The 17,590-nt window shown below is 36.4% G+C and overlaps 3 protein-coding genes across 5 annotated transcripts in view; 2 read left to right on the top strand and 1 right to left on the bottom strand.

Moving 5' to 3' along the window:
* Positions 1-2,908, top strand: part of LOC139965701 (uncharacterized) — a 51,881-nt gene extending 48,973 nt beyond the window's left edge. For all 3 annotated transcript variants that reach the window (XM_071968342.1, XM_071968343.1, XM_071968341.1), the window contains one exon: positions 454-2,908. In XM_071968342.1, coding sequence (XP_071824443.1) covers positions 454-633 — 180 coding nt within the window. In that variant the 3' untranslated portion in view covers positions 634-2,908. The remainder of the gene's footprint in view (positions 1-453) is intronic.
* Positions 2,537-7,729, bottom strand: LOC139965711 (uncharacterized). The gene is made up of 7 exons (XM_071968369.1): positions 7,641-7,729; positions 6,794-6,852; positions 6,246-6,374; positions 6,068-6,093; positions 5,219-5,406; positions 4,674-4,744; positions 2,537-3,654 (listed from the first exon to the last, which is right to left on the bottom strand). The coding sequence occupies exons 2-7, from the start codon at positions 6,829-6,831 to the stop codon at positions 3,456-3,458; spliced, it is 651 nt and encodes a 216-aa protein (XP_071824470.1). The 5' UTR covers positions 6,832-6,852; positions 7,641-7,729; the 3' UTR covers positions 2,537-3,455.
* A 156-nt stretch (positions 7,730-7,885) lies between these two features.
* LOC139965709 (phosphatidylinositol glycan anchor biosynthesis class U protein-like) lies at positions 7,886-17,583 on the top strand. Its single transcript, XM_071968365.1, has 11 exons — positions 7,886-8,033; positions 8,837-8,901; positions 9,507-9,641; positions 10,126-10,229; positions 11,124-11,224; positions 11,980-12,089; positions 12,946-13,100; positions 13,943-14,086; positions 15,056-15,180; positions 15,557-15,699; positions 16,738-17,583. The coding sequence occupies exons 1-11, from the start codon at positions 7,904-7,906 to the stop codon at positions 16,849-16,851; spliced, it is 1,326 nt and encodes a 441-aa protein (XP_071824466.1). The 5' UTR covers positions 7,886-7,903; the 3' UTR covers positions 16,852-17,583.
* Positions 17,584-17,590: the final 7 nt, after the last annotated feature.

The raw sequence follows: 17,590 nt of genomic DNA, 5'->3' as shown, positions 1-17,590 counted from the left end.
TTATCAATAATCTTCCTTAATTGCTATCTGAGATGTGGGAAGTGAAGTTGGTAAAAGGGTGTCTGACACATATCAGCAGAGTGTGAAGTTTTCAGCTTTCATTAATCTTTGTTATTAGGCTTCTTCTGTTTAAGTTCGGTGTAAATTTAACCAGGTGAAGACTATGAAAGATATCTTTTTATGGATTTAGTGTTGATAAACTGGCTACTAAAAGTGACCGAAATATAACCTGGTTTGCTTTCAAATGCTAACGAAAAATTTCAAATACTTTTGAAACACATTAACTTTTATCGTCCAACAAGTTTTGCATCCTGGTTTTATGGTTGCCATAGCAATGAATGCATCAGAAACGGAACAAATGCTTTATCTGTACCGACATCAATTGTTAACAATTTCATGTTAAATAATTTAAGTAGGTACATTTGGTACAAGTTTATATAATATCTATTTCAGGGATCCTTGAATGGTGTCGATGACTTGAGTGATCCTGATGCATTGGACAAATCTTACTGGATCCAGCGAGTGGGGGAACTATCCGTGCAACTCCAGCAGAGCAGCGATTACTGGTCTGATAAGGTACGAGAGTTATCGGCACAAATTGAGAGAAACAGAACCCCGTCTCCCCATAAATAGGTGAGAAGGAGATTATTATGTTTGTTGCAATGAAAAAAATCAACCTTGATGTAAAGATGGACCAAGCTGTCGCTAATTCTAATATCAGTCTTGTATCTCAGAGGGGATAGCACTGCCATCTGTACTTGACCAAGCTGCCAATTGTATACTGGGTATTATAAAGTTGACTTTTGTTTGGTATTGTATATATTTAAATATTTTATCAGACATGTTGGTGGTAAGCTTTTTTTTGTCACACAGGACCTAACCTGATGCCCATCATCCCCCACCCCCCATCCCACCTGAAAATGGTATTAAAACATTGGACCAAACAGTTAAGAGAATTCTCCACCCTTATGACAAAGATCTGTATCCATATTTCTCAGGCCGATACTACTTCTTGTCTGGACTTTACATTTGTGTTTTATTATCCTTTTCCTCTCTTTCGGTCTTTGTTTGTTTGTAAGAAGTGACAATTAGTTCCCTAGTCCTCCTTTGAAAACTTTTGCCAAAACATCCAAAAGATGCTCCTTTTTATTCCTTTTTTGTAATGCATTCCTTCAATCCAATGTGTGCTACTTTATTAAATATCATAGATATCTGTTTTGTTTTTTTATATTACTGCTCTATATCTATATACATCTTGAAATATGTTTAAGAAGGCTGCTTTATTCTACAGGGTGTGCTGTAAGTAAACCGATAACTAACGTTTTTTCAGAGAATTTTCCTCTGAAAGTTTATAATATTTAATAGTCAGCCTCAAGTTGTATTTAAGTAGTGAGGAATTCAATTAATAAAATTATGGAAAAAAACAAAACAATAGAAAACAAAGTGTCAGCAAATTATTGCCTTGTTAAGCAATTCAAGGAAACATAATCAAATGAATAAAACACAGGTTCGTTGTAAGAAAGAACTATACTTCATTTTTGAAAATTGAGATTGAGAACATAGCCAAACAATTGCAGATTTGAATGGGACTACTTAAGACGAGTAAACTTGACCAAGTGTTCTATTTTACCATTCCATTTTTATCAATTCACAAATTCATAAGCATTTCATTCCTGCCGAGATAGCAATGGATATGTCACCTTGAACATTTCACTTCCCTATTCAATAAACTACTGCCTTAACCTGTTTCTTTCTTCTCATTGGTATGACTTGTGTACCCCACCCCCCATCAGCTATGTACTTGTCTTTAATACTATATTTCATTTATTTTGTAAATTTGCATTTTATTTTCATTTATATTATTAAAATCCATTTTGTAGTGATGTTTGTTGTGTTTAGAGCACAGACGCTGAGCATATTTGTTATTTACCTTGAGGAATTGCTTGTAGTCTGTTTACCTACGTATACATTCGCCTTTATTGACATAGGCGTTTAAATGATATAATATTATTTACCTTGATGTGGGTTGGAGGCTTGTAGTCTGTTGGTGTACGTATACATTCTCCTTTATTGACATAGGCGTTTAATCAATATTATATTATTTACCTTGAGGAATTGCTTGTAGTCTGTTTACCTACGTATACATTCTTCTTTATTGACATCTAGGCGTTTAAGTGATATTATATTGCCATTAGCCTTACATTCATGTTCCGTTTGATAAATAACCGAGAAAGGTTGGTTGCAAAAGTAATGCAACAACTATAACTTTATCACTTTTTACTCTTGTATGTTCACTTTGCCCAGAGATGATTTGTTGTTAACAAAACCATGTGGTTCAATCCTCATTTCGCCCTTGAAAAACACAGCCATGTGACAAGATAATCACAAGGCTCGAGTTGATGTAATTAATTGTACGAATCTTTTACCAACATTTTTTTAATAATTACAAGTGGAACACTTTACATAACAATGTATCAGAATATGGTGTATTGTATTTACAAGCTGCTGGATAAAACATATACTAATGAAACCAAGGTATTCTAATATAGTTTATTATTCTGCATAAGTTTTCATAACGATACATACAAACGCCAATTGATATCACAAGCATTTTTAAGCCATTTCCGTTATATCTGAATGTAATGCAATGCTGAATTCTTGCATTTAATTTAAAAATTTGTTTCCTAAGCATCTTAAAATTGAAGAAAACACATAGATTTTTGTTTGTTTAAGTAACTCTTAAGAATTCAATATGATGATTACAACTTATGTATGCAATTTTGGATGTAAAGCAATCATTCATGTCTCTTACTTCTCTCTATAATGTGTCCAGTAACAAAACATACCAGCAGAAATGTATGAAGTGTATATAAGATTGACATAATAAAAGTAGCATATTTTAACAAATTGATCTTGGTATAGTGTGGTCTGTAATTAAGTTTACCCTGAGTAAACCCTCATCCCTACCCCCACCCCCTCCTTGCCTAGTACTGGCCTCATATCATGAATATTTGTAATAACTTAAATTAGGACCTAAAATGAAGAAGATGCATTATCTACTATTACTATTGTAATAAATATGCCCTTTTTTTCCCCTCTTGAGACATACCATTATCAATTTAAGCACTTCTCAATTGTCTGAGTATAAGTTCAGATTCAGAGCCACCACGATGTTATGTTTTGAAAGCTTTTCTTGAAGTTAACATGCTAAAGTTCCCACTGATTCTGCTGTCAGGGCTTGACATTTCAATCTCCAGAGGATCTTCCTATCTGCCTCTGAAAGTCTCCCTAGGATTGAAAGGTCAGGCCCTGTAACATTAATGCGATTAAATATGGACAATACAAGATACAAATTAACAAAATTATGAATTCTACCTTCCTGAGAACACGAAACCCTTGGACTGTAAAGGCTGGTAGCATAATGAAAAGCCACGTTTGAATATTTAGCATATACATTAAATCGAGCTTAAAAATTTAAGAAGAGGAGACTGAGACGCTTTCTTCCTTTTGACCTTATCACCCTTCAACATCTCTTTCAATTTGGTCATCTTGGCCTGCTTCTGACCCTTGGTTACGACTCTACCCTTTGCTGGTTTGTGTAATCTTCTGTTTTGAACTCTCTGGACATTAGTTTGCTTCTGACGGTGTTCATTCCTGAGTTTAAGAAAAATCATTCAAAATGTTGAGAGAAAGAAAAGTGAATAAAAAAAAGTCTGATAAACTGATTGAATACAACAAGGCATGGAATGATGTACCTTTGACTTTGGAATTATCTACTGGGTAAAACACACTGCCCCCCCCCACTACCCACCCCCACATACACACAGTGTTTCAAGACTCCATCCTTCAATCCGGTATTGACAGGAAGGCAATTACAAAAGAATTTTGTATCAGGAAACGTACAACAGAAAATAATTTCATACAAGTTTCTATCTAAACTAGGATGCAATCATAACAGATGGAGGAGAGGGAAGGAGAGGCAGGGAAGTGAGGAGGGGATGTGAGGAGAGGAAGTGAGGATGGGATGTGAAGAGAGGATGTGAGGAGGGGATGTGAGGAGGGGATGTGAAGAGAGGATGTGAGCAAAGGAAGTGGGGAGGGGGTGTGAGGAGGGTATACGAGGAGGGGATGTGAGGAGGGGATGTGAAGAGAGGAAGTGAGCAAAGGAAGTGAGGAGGGGGTGTGAGGAGGGTATATGAGGAGGGGGTGTGAGGAGGGTATATGAGGAGGGGGTGTGAGCAGGGTATATGAGGAGGGGATGTGAGGAGGGGGATGTCGGCAGAGAAAGTGAGGAGGGGATGTGAGCAGAGGATGTGAGCAGAGGAAGTGAGGAGGGGATGTGAGGAGAGGGTGTGAAGAGAGGATGTGAGCAGAGGAAGTGAGGAGGGGATATGAGGAGGGGATGTGAGGAGAGGATGTGAAGAGAGGATGTGAGGAGGGGATGTGAGGAGAGGATGTGAAGAGAGGATGTGAGCAGAGGAAGCTAGGAGGGGATGTGAGGAGGGGATGTGAAGACAGGATGTGAGCAGAGGAAGTGAGGAAGGGATGTGAGGAGGGAATGTGAGAAGGGGATGTGAGGATGGGATGTGAGGTGAGGAGATGGGAAGGGAGAGTATTCTGATGTAACAAAATCAGACTAGTCATTGTTGAATACACAATCACTTTGAACTAACCTCTGGAAAGGTTTCATTGCTGTTGGTCCTGGGAAAGTTGCCTTCTGTTCACATACCTTACAATGTACCACCTGTTGAAAAGTAATTTATAAGTATAATTACTTATTTCAATAAAATCACTAATATTCACAAGAATATATTCTAATAAACGCAGAGCAGTGGAATAGTGTTTATCAAATTCATTAAAATTCCTTCATTGATAACTGCATCCTTTGTCTTCTACATGACTGAACAACTAAGTTCGTGCAGTGTGTGGTATAAAACTACCTCAGGGTTCACTTTGCCAACAGAAAACAAAGAAGAAAAAAAAAAGCCTTTACCAATATCTTTGTTTGATATTAAGGTCACCATCAGTTCTCTATTGAATGATTTTATACGTTCATTGTTGATTTTGAAGACTTATTTGAGATATTATTCAAATTTTCTAAATAGCTGCCTTATAAACTATTTCCATGTTTTGACCAAGAACCAGCTGGAAAATTGAATTATAGAAATGACCCTTGGCAAAAGGTGTGCTACCAATGACTGAATCAGATTCCTCTTACCACTTTACACCTCCTGTTTTGCCATCTTCTTAGTTGTTTTCTCTCTTTGTTTGTCAACAGACCTGGGGATTTCTTTGTGAGCTGTTTTAACCGCTTCTTTAAATGTGGTTTTCCTTCGATGTTTACTTGGCAGGAGTCTTTTAAAAATAAGCAATTGCACTTGGAACAAATACCGGTCTGTTCTTTACCTGAGAAATGAAAATAAACTAAATTGAAAGTAAAACAGCAAAGGAGAAAAAGAATATTGATGTATGTACATTGCAAATCCAACCTACTGCTTTGAATTATCCCCATTTCTGGAAAATAACGTACATCAAATAGTTTGGGATTCAAACCATTGCCTAATTCATTAAACCAGCAAAGCTAACAAGATTCTTCGACGATGTTTGAACAGCAGCTCAAGATTAAACATTTTTGGCATGTGAGAGGATGGACCACAAGAGCTGTCAATTACTTTAAACCCTTTATTTAAAATTAAAAATGTGAAAATAGCTGTAACCTTAAAGAAATACATTAACTTTTTAGGTCTACAAATTGTACTTCATCAATAGCATGAGGCATCAGAATGGTGTCTTTATGAATTATGAAACAGAAAATCATCAATAATTTACTAAAATCAGACAAATGTTTACTGTCCCAGTAGAAAAAGGAATCAAACGTTTCGTTATCTGTGGCTCAACGGAGTCCATTCCCATCCATTTAATGCTTTGAAATGTAAATCTTATTTCACATTAATTTCTTCAATAATTCAATAGAAATCACTTAATGTGACTTCTGCTCTTGTGTATCATTGAATGAGTGCTACATAAATCTTGTGAACCCTCAAACTTGAACCAATGGGCAAGTTACCTGATGAAAGCCTCATTAAATCAGACCTGGTGAAACAAGAAGGATAAAAGAGTCAGTTTCACTAGGAATGAAATATAATGTACATACATGTATTGAGGGTGACATGGATTGATAGTGTTAGACAGTTTGTGCAGGTTCCAAATTTCTGAGAGAACTAAAAGTTTGTTATACTACTCACAGTAAATGTCTGGAGAGTGGAGTACACACAGGAGCATATAGCAAGCCAGCAGATGCTAAGAAATGTTTACGTTTCTCAAAAGTATAGGCAGAGACTGCAGCATCAGATACATTATCGCCTGATGTTTCCCTGCAAGGTGAAAAAAAGGTAATTTATCATTGTTTTATACAATTATACAATGTAAAGTAATACTTTATCTTTAGTCAATGCATTGAGATTAGCACCAACCAAATCCATGTCCATTAAAGTTTAATATATTGATCCCATAAGAAAGAAACAGAACATTCTAATCAAGTGTGATTCCCATTATAGCCAGAAAAGTTCTTGCCCTTTTCAAATTAATAACTGCCAAAGTGACAAGGAGCGTTTAAATAACTATGAAGTATTCTCTGTACTTTATAACCTGGTTATTTAGTTCGAAATGAATAAAAGTTCGACTTCAGCAGTGCCCGCGTACCTCTTCCCCCTACTCTCGTGGTACCATCCACTCCTCCCCCTGCCATAATAGTTAATACCACAAAGCAGAAATAGGTTGTAGGAATACAGACCCTGAAACGTATCTTGCTGGGTGTTCATTTGTTTTCATTGTATCACATAATTATCAGATCTGTAAAGAGAAAAAAGTGTATTGTAACTTTTGACTTTGTGAATAATTACTCAAACTTGTGTACATGTCAGTACCAGAAGGAGGCCATTTAATATAGATGAACCATTTCACATCATGGGCAAGCCTGCCACACCTCCTTCTCCCCCTGGCTTCCACCCCTTTTCCCCAGTCCCTTAAACCCCAGTTTCTATTATTGATAGTATTGCTCAATGTGATCTAAAGTGACTGCATGCAAACCATAGGGTGCATGCAACGATTGGAAAGAGTCTTTTAGGTGCGTCGCTCAATTCCATTCATAAGTACATAAGCACTGTACAATCTTGTAACTTTTTACTGAACTGAAGAACTATCATTTATCATGCTTCATGGATTCTGTGCATTGTTTCTGTGGGGTGGTGGTCTGGTTGTTTGTGACTCACGCTGGAAGTTCCTGAGTTGGGCGCTAGAGTTTTACGTTCCGCAGGTGTTAACTGCAGTAAACCAAAGTCAGCTCTAGGCCGAAGAGAATACAGTGTAGGCTATTACTACAAGTACAACAATATCCTGAATAATATGCCCAGCATCTGTTTTACTATCTTGCCCGCGAGTTCACAACATACTGTACATGTTGGCAGCAAGCGGATTGCACTGTATCATGAAATGTCCCAAATACTAACCGCAATGTCTGATAAGATGATTCGTGTTTCAAATTTTAAAACCTACAACCTCTGAACTTGATGTTAGTTTAGGTTACTTTTCAAAGCATTGGCTTTCTCGTTCAGGTGAGTCTTAAAGTTTAAATTCCTTACCTCTTGGTAATGCAGTACTGCAACGCTTTGTATTCAATTTTCGAGTGCTTGTCTCTTCAATTTGCCGGTTTACACGAAACGAAGAATTCCAGAAAAAAAATGTAGTCTATTTTAAAATTCTCTTAGGTGACTAGTAACTGACTAAGTATCAAAAAATTTATTTTATCAAGTTATTTTGTAATAAATAGCTAAATTGCATTAGTATTTTTATTGCTTCCTTTGCTACCTTTTAAATGTTGTGAAAGAGCCCAGATATTGTTAAGATGGCGGCGCCCATAATTCGCATGACCGTTCTTGGTACATTAGCGAGAATCATTATTCTGGGCTCAAGATACACACAGACTCTAGCAGACCGCATAGAACTCTCAACGCCTGTGACTTCATGGAAGCTCAGTAAGTTATCGTTTCATTTGTTAAATCTATATTGAAATTCAACTGGTAATCTTGTTAGTCCCATAACGGTAACGTTATACGGTCAGCCTATGTTAGGCGTAACGTTAGGCATAACCTTTTATTTCTAGAGGCAACTTAGGCATAGGATAGGCTTAGTAACACTGAACGCCAGGACCAGTTCAAAGATTTATTAATATTGCCTGACACCAACCAGATACACTTTTATGGTATTCATCTGTTTCATATGTTTGGTACAAACAAGCTAAGAAACCTTGCATGAAAAAGCCTTACTGTTGCTAGTGTTAGGCCTATCTTTAGGACTAATTTAAGGCTGAGTAAGTTGTTAGCATTCAACCATTGACCTGCATCTACCACCTTGCTACTGAATATTTTGATTTGGTGAAGGAAAACATGAATGAAGACGAATTGTGTACATTAGATGGTATTGATTGATTGAGTTGGTCGTCTCCAAAATAAAAATGTCTAGGCCTTCTCAGGGAATAATTTATCTGGTATCACACCGCAAAGTGCTATGAAAAATAGGCAAACTGCTATTCAAGTGCAAAGATGTGTACTGTACATAACAGTTTTTGAACACTGTAACCATACTTTTCTATATGCTGAGACAAAGTTTAGAGCCTTTAAAACTGCTATTGTAATTTGACAACTACAGTATATCAGTCCTTGCCACTTTCTATCAAATGTTTCATTATTGTAAGTTAGTCAGTAACCACATTGGATAATCCTTAAACATGTTAATGGAATTGCTTGATTCACATGTTTGTCATTATAATTTTATTCAGTGACAGAAGGGGTCTTTCTTCTTGACCATGGCATCTCACCATATGAAGGAGATAACTTTCATCAGGTAAACATACTATTTGCTTTCTTTAGTAAAGGTGTCAAACCTTAATCACCAGTTTGTGCTAGTATAGCAATTACATTGTAATGACATTTATCAATTTCTTCAACATTTCAACAACATTGGATTGTGCATTTATTGATAAAAAATTACATTTCTTTTTGCCTTTATGTTCAATTGAACTGTTTGCTAATCTTTCTGTGGCTTGAAAAAATATTTATTTGCCTACAGTAGGGAGGCATTTCAGTTATTTCAAGTGAGACTTGAATGAAATTCAAGGAACAATGCCAATCCATGCATGGATACTATATATATTGTAAGATTAATTTACAGTGATTCCTCTAAAACTATGTGAAATTATTAATTATTAAATTATTAATTGTTAATGGAATAAACTCTGCTGTGGATAAGGATATTGTAGGGTCTCTAAAATTTTTAATTTTATTTCTAGGGTGTTCATAAGTGATTTGCATGATTATAAAATTCATAAGAACCTGTTGTTTTTTGCCCTCACCTTTATCTTTCATGACAACTCTGGTCATGAAGAAAAATATTACAATTTTATAAATTGGTGTTTGATAATAACCAAACCACCTTTGTTCCTTTTTCAGCCACCTCTGCTGTTGTACCTCTTTTTCGTCATCCACAAGACAGCGCCTTCATTGATTCCACTGGTTTTCCTCTTTTTGGATCTAACTACAGCCTTTTTATTGTATGAAGTATCTAAGCACCTCCTAAGGTACCTGGTGAGTAGACTGTTTTCCTTTCTAGAGCCATTATCCAATAATTAAGATTTGCATATAATATATTTGTTCATTACAAGATAATTCCAGGTGACATCAGTTATTGAAAAATGTAGATAGTTTTCTGATGTCTGCATTTAGTGCTCATATAAATTAATTCCACGGTTCCTTAATATTCCCTCCTCTCCAACTTCAATCATTTAAACGCATACTGAAGAAAAGGTGTAGATCTACCCAGTTCAACATGGAATCCAACTATTTCAAACTAGATAAGTCATCCTGCTTTCCAAATCAAAATCTAGAAAAAACAAGCAGCTCAATGAAAGACTACATTCATTAGCAAACAAATACACAACACTCAACAGCAGCAGCAAACACCTTGATGAGGTAATCTTACTTCAGATCAAGTGGCAGCTTCTGTATCTAGTTTAAGTTACCAGCCAGTCCTAATCAATTTAGTACATTTGATTATTTATATTATCTACAGCTTAACGAGCAGATCAGAGAAGGACCCTCATATGCTAAGGATGTTGATGTTCTACTTATAAAGAGAGCATCCCTCTCCAGTATACCTGGTTTAGTCTTGTCTATGTAAGTATCCATATAACCTGCTTTAGTATACCTGCTTAAGTATACCTTGCTTAGTATTGTCAAATAATGTCAATGTAAGTGTCCATATACCCTGCTTTAGTTTACCTGCCTTAGTCTTGTATATATGTAAGTATCCATATAACCTGCTTAAGTATACCTGGTTTAGTATATTGTCTATGTAAGTATCCAAATAACCTGCTTTAGTATACCTGGTTAAGTTTTGTCTATGCAAGTATTCATATACCCTGCTTTAGTATACCTGCTTTAGTTTTGTCAATGTAAGTATCCATATAACCTGCTTTAGTATACCTGCTTTAGTCTTGTCAATGTGAGTATCCATATAACCTGCTTTAGTATACCTGCTTAAGTTTTGTCTATGTAAGTATCCATATAACCTGCTTTAGTATAACTGCTTTAGTGTCGTCAATGTAAGTATTCATATAACCTGATTTAGTATACCTGGTTTAGTATTGTCAATGTAAGTATCCATATACCCTGCCTTAGTTCTGTCAATGTAAGTATTCATATAACCTGCTTAAGTATACCTGCTTTAGTTTTGTCTATGTAAGTATCCATATGACCTGCTTTATCACTCAGAGTTGTCTATTTGATATTTAAAAAAAAAAAATCTATCTCTGTGGACATTCCTTTATGTCCATTTCTTGTTTATACAAGTCATCAGTTGTGAACACTCTTTTCAGACAGTTTTGGGTTGCTTCACTCTAATCATTTAGGCTTTCAGTTTCAAGTAAGGATAAGCCAAATTTGGATGAGTTTTCAACATATCTATCAGTGCTATTAAATTGTTTGCTGTTCAGAATCCATACATTCCTAGACTAGTTCTCCTGATATTTACATTCTTCAAAGTTTTTGTTTTTCTTTTCTTTATTTCAGATATTTGCTGAATCCATTCAGTATCCTGACATGTGCTGCACAGTCAACCAGTATTATTAACAATCTTATGATTGCTTCGACATTCTTACTCACTCTTAAAGGTAAAGACATGTCAGTTAATGAATGTGAGATCTGTATGTAGTCCTGTCAATGAAGCTATTGCATGTTAACATGAACCCCCTTCCTCCCCCTTCACCCCCCCTCCTCCTCCCCCCCCCTCATGACAGTATAAATAATAGAAAGAGATTGTACAAATGGGAATAAAAGCTTTTCCATTTCATAAGAAAATGTTGCCATCCATTTTCCCAACTTTCCTCACTGTCACTGAACGCCACTGAGTTGAATGGGACTAGATGACAGGGTACACTCTTGTAGGTCTGATGAAGTTTGTAAGTGGCTGGTTTGTTGCAGAAATGGAAGCAAAATTTATATTCCTAGCTCATAGTTATCTGAATACCTATTGAAAGGAGGTTTGATGTAAGTGGGTGCTCTCTGACAATCACAACTTGACATGGATTTAAAATTGAGCAACTGCAGGCTTCTTTACCTTTGGGGTTCACTGAACCTTTAGAACCAAGTTAAACTAAATTAAACTATTTTTTATAAGGCAAGTTAAATGCACATGTTCAGGGCTGTCTAGTTAGGGCTAATTAGGAATCTTTGATCTGTCACTATCCCCATGTGCTTTACTTCAGAATTTTAAATAATGGTAATCTTTTATTTTTATATTTTGGCAATTTTATAAAAAAAATTTAAGACGCATATACTTAAAAATGAGTTTATGAAATATATAACAGATATGTGACAGATGTATGTCAGTTTCTGCTTTTATAGAAATACTTGAATCTCTTCACAGGACAGAGAATATCTGCGACCTTGACCTTAGCCCTAGCCTCTTATCAGTCACTTTATCCTGTGATGTTAATAGTTCCCAGTGCTATGCACCTTGCCTTTCTGAAAATGCAGGTAAGTTGAAGTTTATAAATGGGAACAAAAAAATCATTGAGATTTATGGTTGTTGTTTTAGTTTTGTTATGGTTTAATTCACCACATATACTTGTTTTTAAACAGAAGCCAACTAATCCCTTGAGCTGAGATCTAACTCAAAATAACAAAGAGTGAATCAGACCAGATAATGTCTTTGTCTATAAAGACCGTGGACTTCTGTTGTTTGCTGTAAATCCAAATTGAAGAAATTCCTCTATATTTAGGTCTTTTGTTAGTTTGTACTAGTACATGTATTGTCTTTGTAAAGTGCTTTAGATTGTTGCTCCTGACACTTATAAGGACCATCAAAGTTACTCTGCCAATGTCTTCACCGAGGCAATTTAATGATTTTCTGTAATTTCTTACAAGAAATGCATCATTTAAGTCATGAGCAGTTAAACTCAAATCTTAGAAACGTTAGAAGATCAAAAACAATGATATTTTAATTGAAAGGAGTGGTTTTGTATACACCAGGAGAATGTCACAAAACTTGTAAGCACCGGTAAGTAAGGCATGGCATTACTTCATAGGTATAGAATGCATCAGACAAGGACTATTAAAACCAGGGGAACAGTTGAATATCCCTTTGTAAAGAATACCCTAACTTCCCCCCCCTGGCCCCTCACCCACAAAATAAACACACATACTACCATACATACCTCTCATGCTCTATATATGAATTCTGGATGTTGTAAGATATATCACAATGGTGGAAATATGGTAAAAATTTACAGCCAAAAACATTAAATCACATAGTTGGTGCAGAAAACCTGTTTCTATCACTCACTCTCTTTGGTGGCATTCAACTGTTTATACTATCATTTGTCTCTAACAGGAGAGGAAAGAAACCATTTCATACTCTAGTAGGACTGCTGTTTCTGCCATCCTGTTCACAGTTGGTTCTTTTCTCATCTGGTGTTTTATTCTCTTGGGCGTGTCGTACACCATGTTAGAATCATGGGACTTTGTCAGGTCAACGTATGGATTTACGTAAGTGCACCATTTACATAATTTTCCAGATAGGATAGTAACATGGTACACAGTCGAGCAGCTTTACAAACCTTGATATCTTTTTTTAGTTTAAGCAGGGTAATTAAAAGAAATTAATTCGTTAGTTTATTGGATTGACGGACGTCAGATGTGTAAAATAGTGAGACAATTTGATGCTGTTTACTACAAGAATCAACAGTAGATGTGTTACTTTGCCTTTCACAAGCAATCTGCATATATGAATTAGGGCTGAAATCATTGTTGCCAAGCTATCAGCTGATCACAGCTTTTCAGATGAAAGCAAAATCTTCACATTCTCTGTACAGAGCTCACTGAACATGTGTGAAGTTGCTGGAAATTCTTATCTGGTTTATGTAAGGCAACCAACTGCCTTAAGGAACTGATCTTGATTACAACATGTCTCTCTTTATTACAACATGTCTCTCTTTATTACAATATTAAACTGCATCATTTTAATTAATTAAAGAATAACCATTATGAGATTTTAGTTAGAAATCACTTTTTTGGTTCACTGTCCACCCCATTAATTCCTAGTGAAAAGAGACATTTATTCAAATATATTCATTTTACAGGTTATCGGTTATAGATCTGAAACCAAATTTGGGTTCATTCTCTCATGACAAAGACATTAAATTCAGATATATTCATTTTACAGGTTATTGGTTATAGATTTGAAAGCAAAACTTGGGTTTATTCTCAGAAGACAAAGACATTCATTCAAACATATTCATTTTACAGGTTATCAGTTTTAGATTTGAAACCAAACTTGGGTTTATTCTCAGTAGACAAAGACATTTATTCAAGTATATTAATATTTGCAGGTTATCGGTTACAGACTTGAAACCAAACTTGGGTCTATTCTGGTACTACTTCATGGAGATGTTTGAACATTTTAGAATCTTCTTCCTCTGGGTGTTCCAGGTACATGCCTTCATTTACACGCTACCTCTGGCCATTGTCTTATGGTAAGTATGGGACATGAATATTCATGATATAAGGGTCTGTGTGCTTGTTCCTTAGCAGTGGCGTAGCCAGACATATCAATCTTGGGGGCACAGGGGGGCACAGCACTTAAATAGGAGGGAACAATGTTTATTTTTGAATGTCGTACTGGGGACGAGGGGACTAAGGGGAAGGGGTATCCCCTTAATTTTTGATGAATTAAGGGTTCTTAGATGCAATCTGGTGCTATATTTTGCAACTTGAAGTAACCTTAAGTTTTGGGCTCAGTCTGTCGGATATTTATGTTTTTAATTGAGGCAGATGAAGCTTTTGTTTGAGTTTTTTTTTTTAACACTACAAATTGCATCTGGGGCGGCATGATTTTTTTGGGGGGAGGGCACATCCCCCCCCCCAGGCCACCCCCTGGCGACACCACTGTTCCTTAGATAATAACTTACCGCCGTAAAAAACTTTCACAGAGTGTATTGCATGCTAAACCTACATCTATAGTTAGTTTTGTACTGAATACCAATAGATATGTGGGAGTAAGGGATGGGGGAAGTTGAGTATTGAATCTAGCTGAAATAAGTGGTGTTCTTCTTAGGCAAGGAATTTTTAAGGCTCTTTTATAAGATGGAGTTCATGTCTGTAGTTTTATAAACATGTGTTATGTAATATAAATGTGCTCCAGTTAATTTGAGATTCAATTCCAAACAGACCACTTGCTGTCTGACTACGTAGGTCACACATTGGTTGTATGTGATCAAGCATTGGCACGAAAGGGATTCCATGGTACTTTTCTCAGTAATGCTACCATGACAAGAGATATGTCAATATTCTAAATGAAAGAGTTTCAGTGCCAGTCAAGTTTCTTTTTTGTAACTTTCTTCTGACTCTGACTGTTCCAATGAAAATATAAAGTTTCATTTTGCTTTGCAGCCTTAGAGGAGGCATAATTACATCCTCTCTTCGTTTTCTTTCTTTTTTTCCAGGAAGTGTCCAAGTTTTGTTTTCTTCTGCCAGCTGATCTTGATGGCAGTATTCAAGTCTTACCCATCGTTGGGCGATACCACAGTCTACTTTGCTCTCCTCCCTGTCTGGTCTCATGCATTTCACTGTAAGTGTCTGAATACCCTTAAATCCTCCATGAAAAGTGATTATTTCAAAGCTCTTACTTTCTGCTGCCATTGCTCAGTCTGGTATCAATCACCTCACTTATATATGTGATCAATCGATGGTTTAGGCCACGAGTGGATAATGGTGCGGATGGCAATGAGTATGTGTGAAGTTATCCAGAAAGTAGTTACCTTAAGACCCATCAGACTCAGGAAGTTGGTTTTGCAGATTTGGAAGACTAACAAGGGGATTAAAATGTTTTCCATTATAAGCATATTTATGTTCCAGATTGTATGTACTTGGCTGGTACCACATGACCCCGGTTTCCGCCTGATAAAGAGAAAGAGCAATCATATCTTCTTGTGTTTAACCTGCAGATCTTCGAAACGGACTGGTGATCTCAGTCATGATAGTGATATCAGTAGTGTTGGCTCCAGTCTTGTGGCATTTGTGGATCTATGCAGGCAGCGCTAATGCCAACTTCCTGTTTGCTTTCACCTTGATTTATAGCACTGCACAGGTAAGAGATTACTAGTAAGAGATTACTAGTAAGAGATTACTAGTAAGAGATTACTAGTAAGAGATTACTAGTACCATATCATATCACCTTGATTTATAGCACTGCACAGGTAAGAGATTACTAGTAAGAGATTACTAGTACCATATCATATCACCTTGATTTATAGCACTGCACAGGTAAGAGATTACTAGTATGATATCATATCACCTTGATTTATAGCACTGCACAGGTAAGAGATAACTAGTATGATATCATATCACCTTGATTTATAGCACTGCACAGGTAAGAGATAACTAGTATGATATCATATCACCTTGATTTATAGCACTGCACAGGTAAGAGATAACTAGTATGATATCATATCACCTTGATTTATAGCACTGCACAGGTAAGAGATAACTAGTATGATATCATATCACCTTGATTTATAGCACTGCACAGGTAAGAGATTACTAGTACGATATCATATAACATTTAAAAACTTACTTAAAGACACAAATATTGGAATCCTATTCTGTTTAATTGTTGATAGATAAGCTGCAGTGTAACCCCCTCTCCCCCCTCCCATCCCCACCCTCCCTCTTGTCCCAAACCTTAGCCATTATGAGTTAAATTATGTAACATTTACTGAGTATCATCCTATGGTTGCCTATCATCTACATTGAAAGTGTTGCAGCTGATGAGTTTGGCAATGTTTAACATTAATGTGTCTGTCACATTGAAATAAAACAAAGAGGAGGTATGAATTAAGTGTTAAGACTTAAATAGATGTAATTGCTCACTTCTATGTGGAACTTGTGTAAGCTGTAAATGTTACTTGCCCACTTGTGACATCACATAATTTGAAAAGAGCAGAATAAATCAACAGTATTTCAGTTGAAAGTATTGACTTGTAAAGAATGGGAATGTTTTGTTTTGTAGAAAAGTTTTGAGAAACTGTTAAGAGGAGAGGGAAGAGATTGGGGGAAGCTGTTACTCATAACTAACTTTCAAATAGTAAATTGACATCTTTGTTCTGTTTTCTCTTCTGGTTTGCAGATATTTCTAGTCACAGATTTGATCTTTGCATTCTTGAGAAGATCATTTTCCTTGCAACATGGGATGAAGGCCTTGAAGCCCGACGGTACGGAGAAGTTAGTCAAGCTGCAGTGAGCCCTCGTAAAGCTGTCGAATGGACTTTTGGTGTACCTTGTCATTGTGTAACACAATCACCAGCGTAGCCAGGGGTTTATGGTCGGAAGTCAAACGACCAACATCTCCCATAGTAAAGGCTGAAGAACAGAGCTGTCACAGACGGAAGCAATCAAGTTGGGACTGAACAGCCGTTGTTGATTTGCAATACAGCACAATGAGTTATAGATGTTGAACCACTGGTCTGGATATTCGACTAGTCTGCGCTAAGAGGGGTGTTAAGAGGGGCGCCTGAGGTGAGAACAAGGTGGGAGGTGACAGGATATACAAGTGATTAGGTGATGTAAGGCATAGAATCTACACCTACACCCCTTGAAGTTCATTCTGTCACTAGCCAAACAGACCAGGTTGGAGGATGGATGAGAGATTGAGGTCGCTATTAATATAGAGTGATTTGTTGGCTAGTGAATAAGTTTTAAGATGCTGTTGGGTGTGTGACCACAATGGGAAGAGGGGAGAGGGAGGGGGGAGGAGAACTTCATGGAAGATCCTAGGTGTTACTGCAGATGGCTTATTGTCAATTGGTAGGGTTAAGGATATCCACTTTATCAATATCCATGCAGACTGCATATTCAGATCAAGGTACACTTTATATACTATTTTCAAAACGCTCCCAAATATATTTGGCAACTTCTCTCAGGCTACGTTAAATACATATATCATAAAATAGTAAAGTAAAAAAATTAAAATAAATTTTTTT

This window comes from Apostichopus japonicus, chromosome 3 (genome assembly GCF_037975245.1).
Source record: "Apostichopus japonicus isolate 1M-3 chromosome 3, ASM3797524v1, whole genome shotgun sequence".
Classification (NCBI taxonomy): domain Eukaryota; kingdom Metazoa; phylum Echinodermata; class Holothuroidea; order Aspidochirotida; family Stichopodidae; genus Apostichopus; species Apostichopus japonicus.
The sequence above is the reverse complement of the archived record's forward strand: the minus strand, read 5'-3'. Positions and strand labels throughout refer to the sequence as shown.

Coding starts and splice junctions, on each gene's coding strand:
- LOC139965709 (XM_071968365.1), top strand. CDS start 7,904: ATGGCGGCGCCCATAATTCGCATGACCGTTCTTGGTACATTAGCGAGA. Junction 8,034..8,836: donor TGTGACTTCATGGAAGCTCA/GTAAGTTATCGT, acceptor AATTTTATTCAG/TGACAGAAGGGGTCTTTCTT. Junction 13,101..13,942: donor AGGTCAACGTATGGATTTAC/GTAAGTGCACCA, acceptor TAATATTTGCAG/GTTATCGGTTACAGACTTGA.
- LOC139965711 (XM_071968369.1), bottom strand. CDS start 6,831: ATGAAAACAAATGAACACCCAGCAAGATACGTTTCAGG. Junction 6,375..6,793: donor CCAGCAAGATACGTTTCAGG/GTCTGTATTCCT, acceptor TTCACCTTGCAG/GGAAACATCAGGCGATAATG. Junction 5,407..6,067: donor TTTAATGAGGCTTTCATCAG/GTAACTTGCCCA, acceptor TTCATTTCTCAG/GTAAAGAACAGACCGGTATT.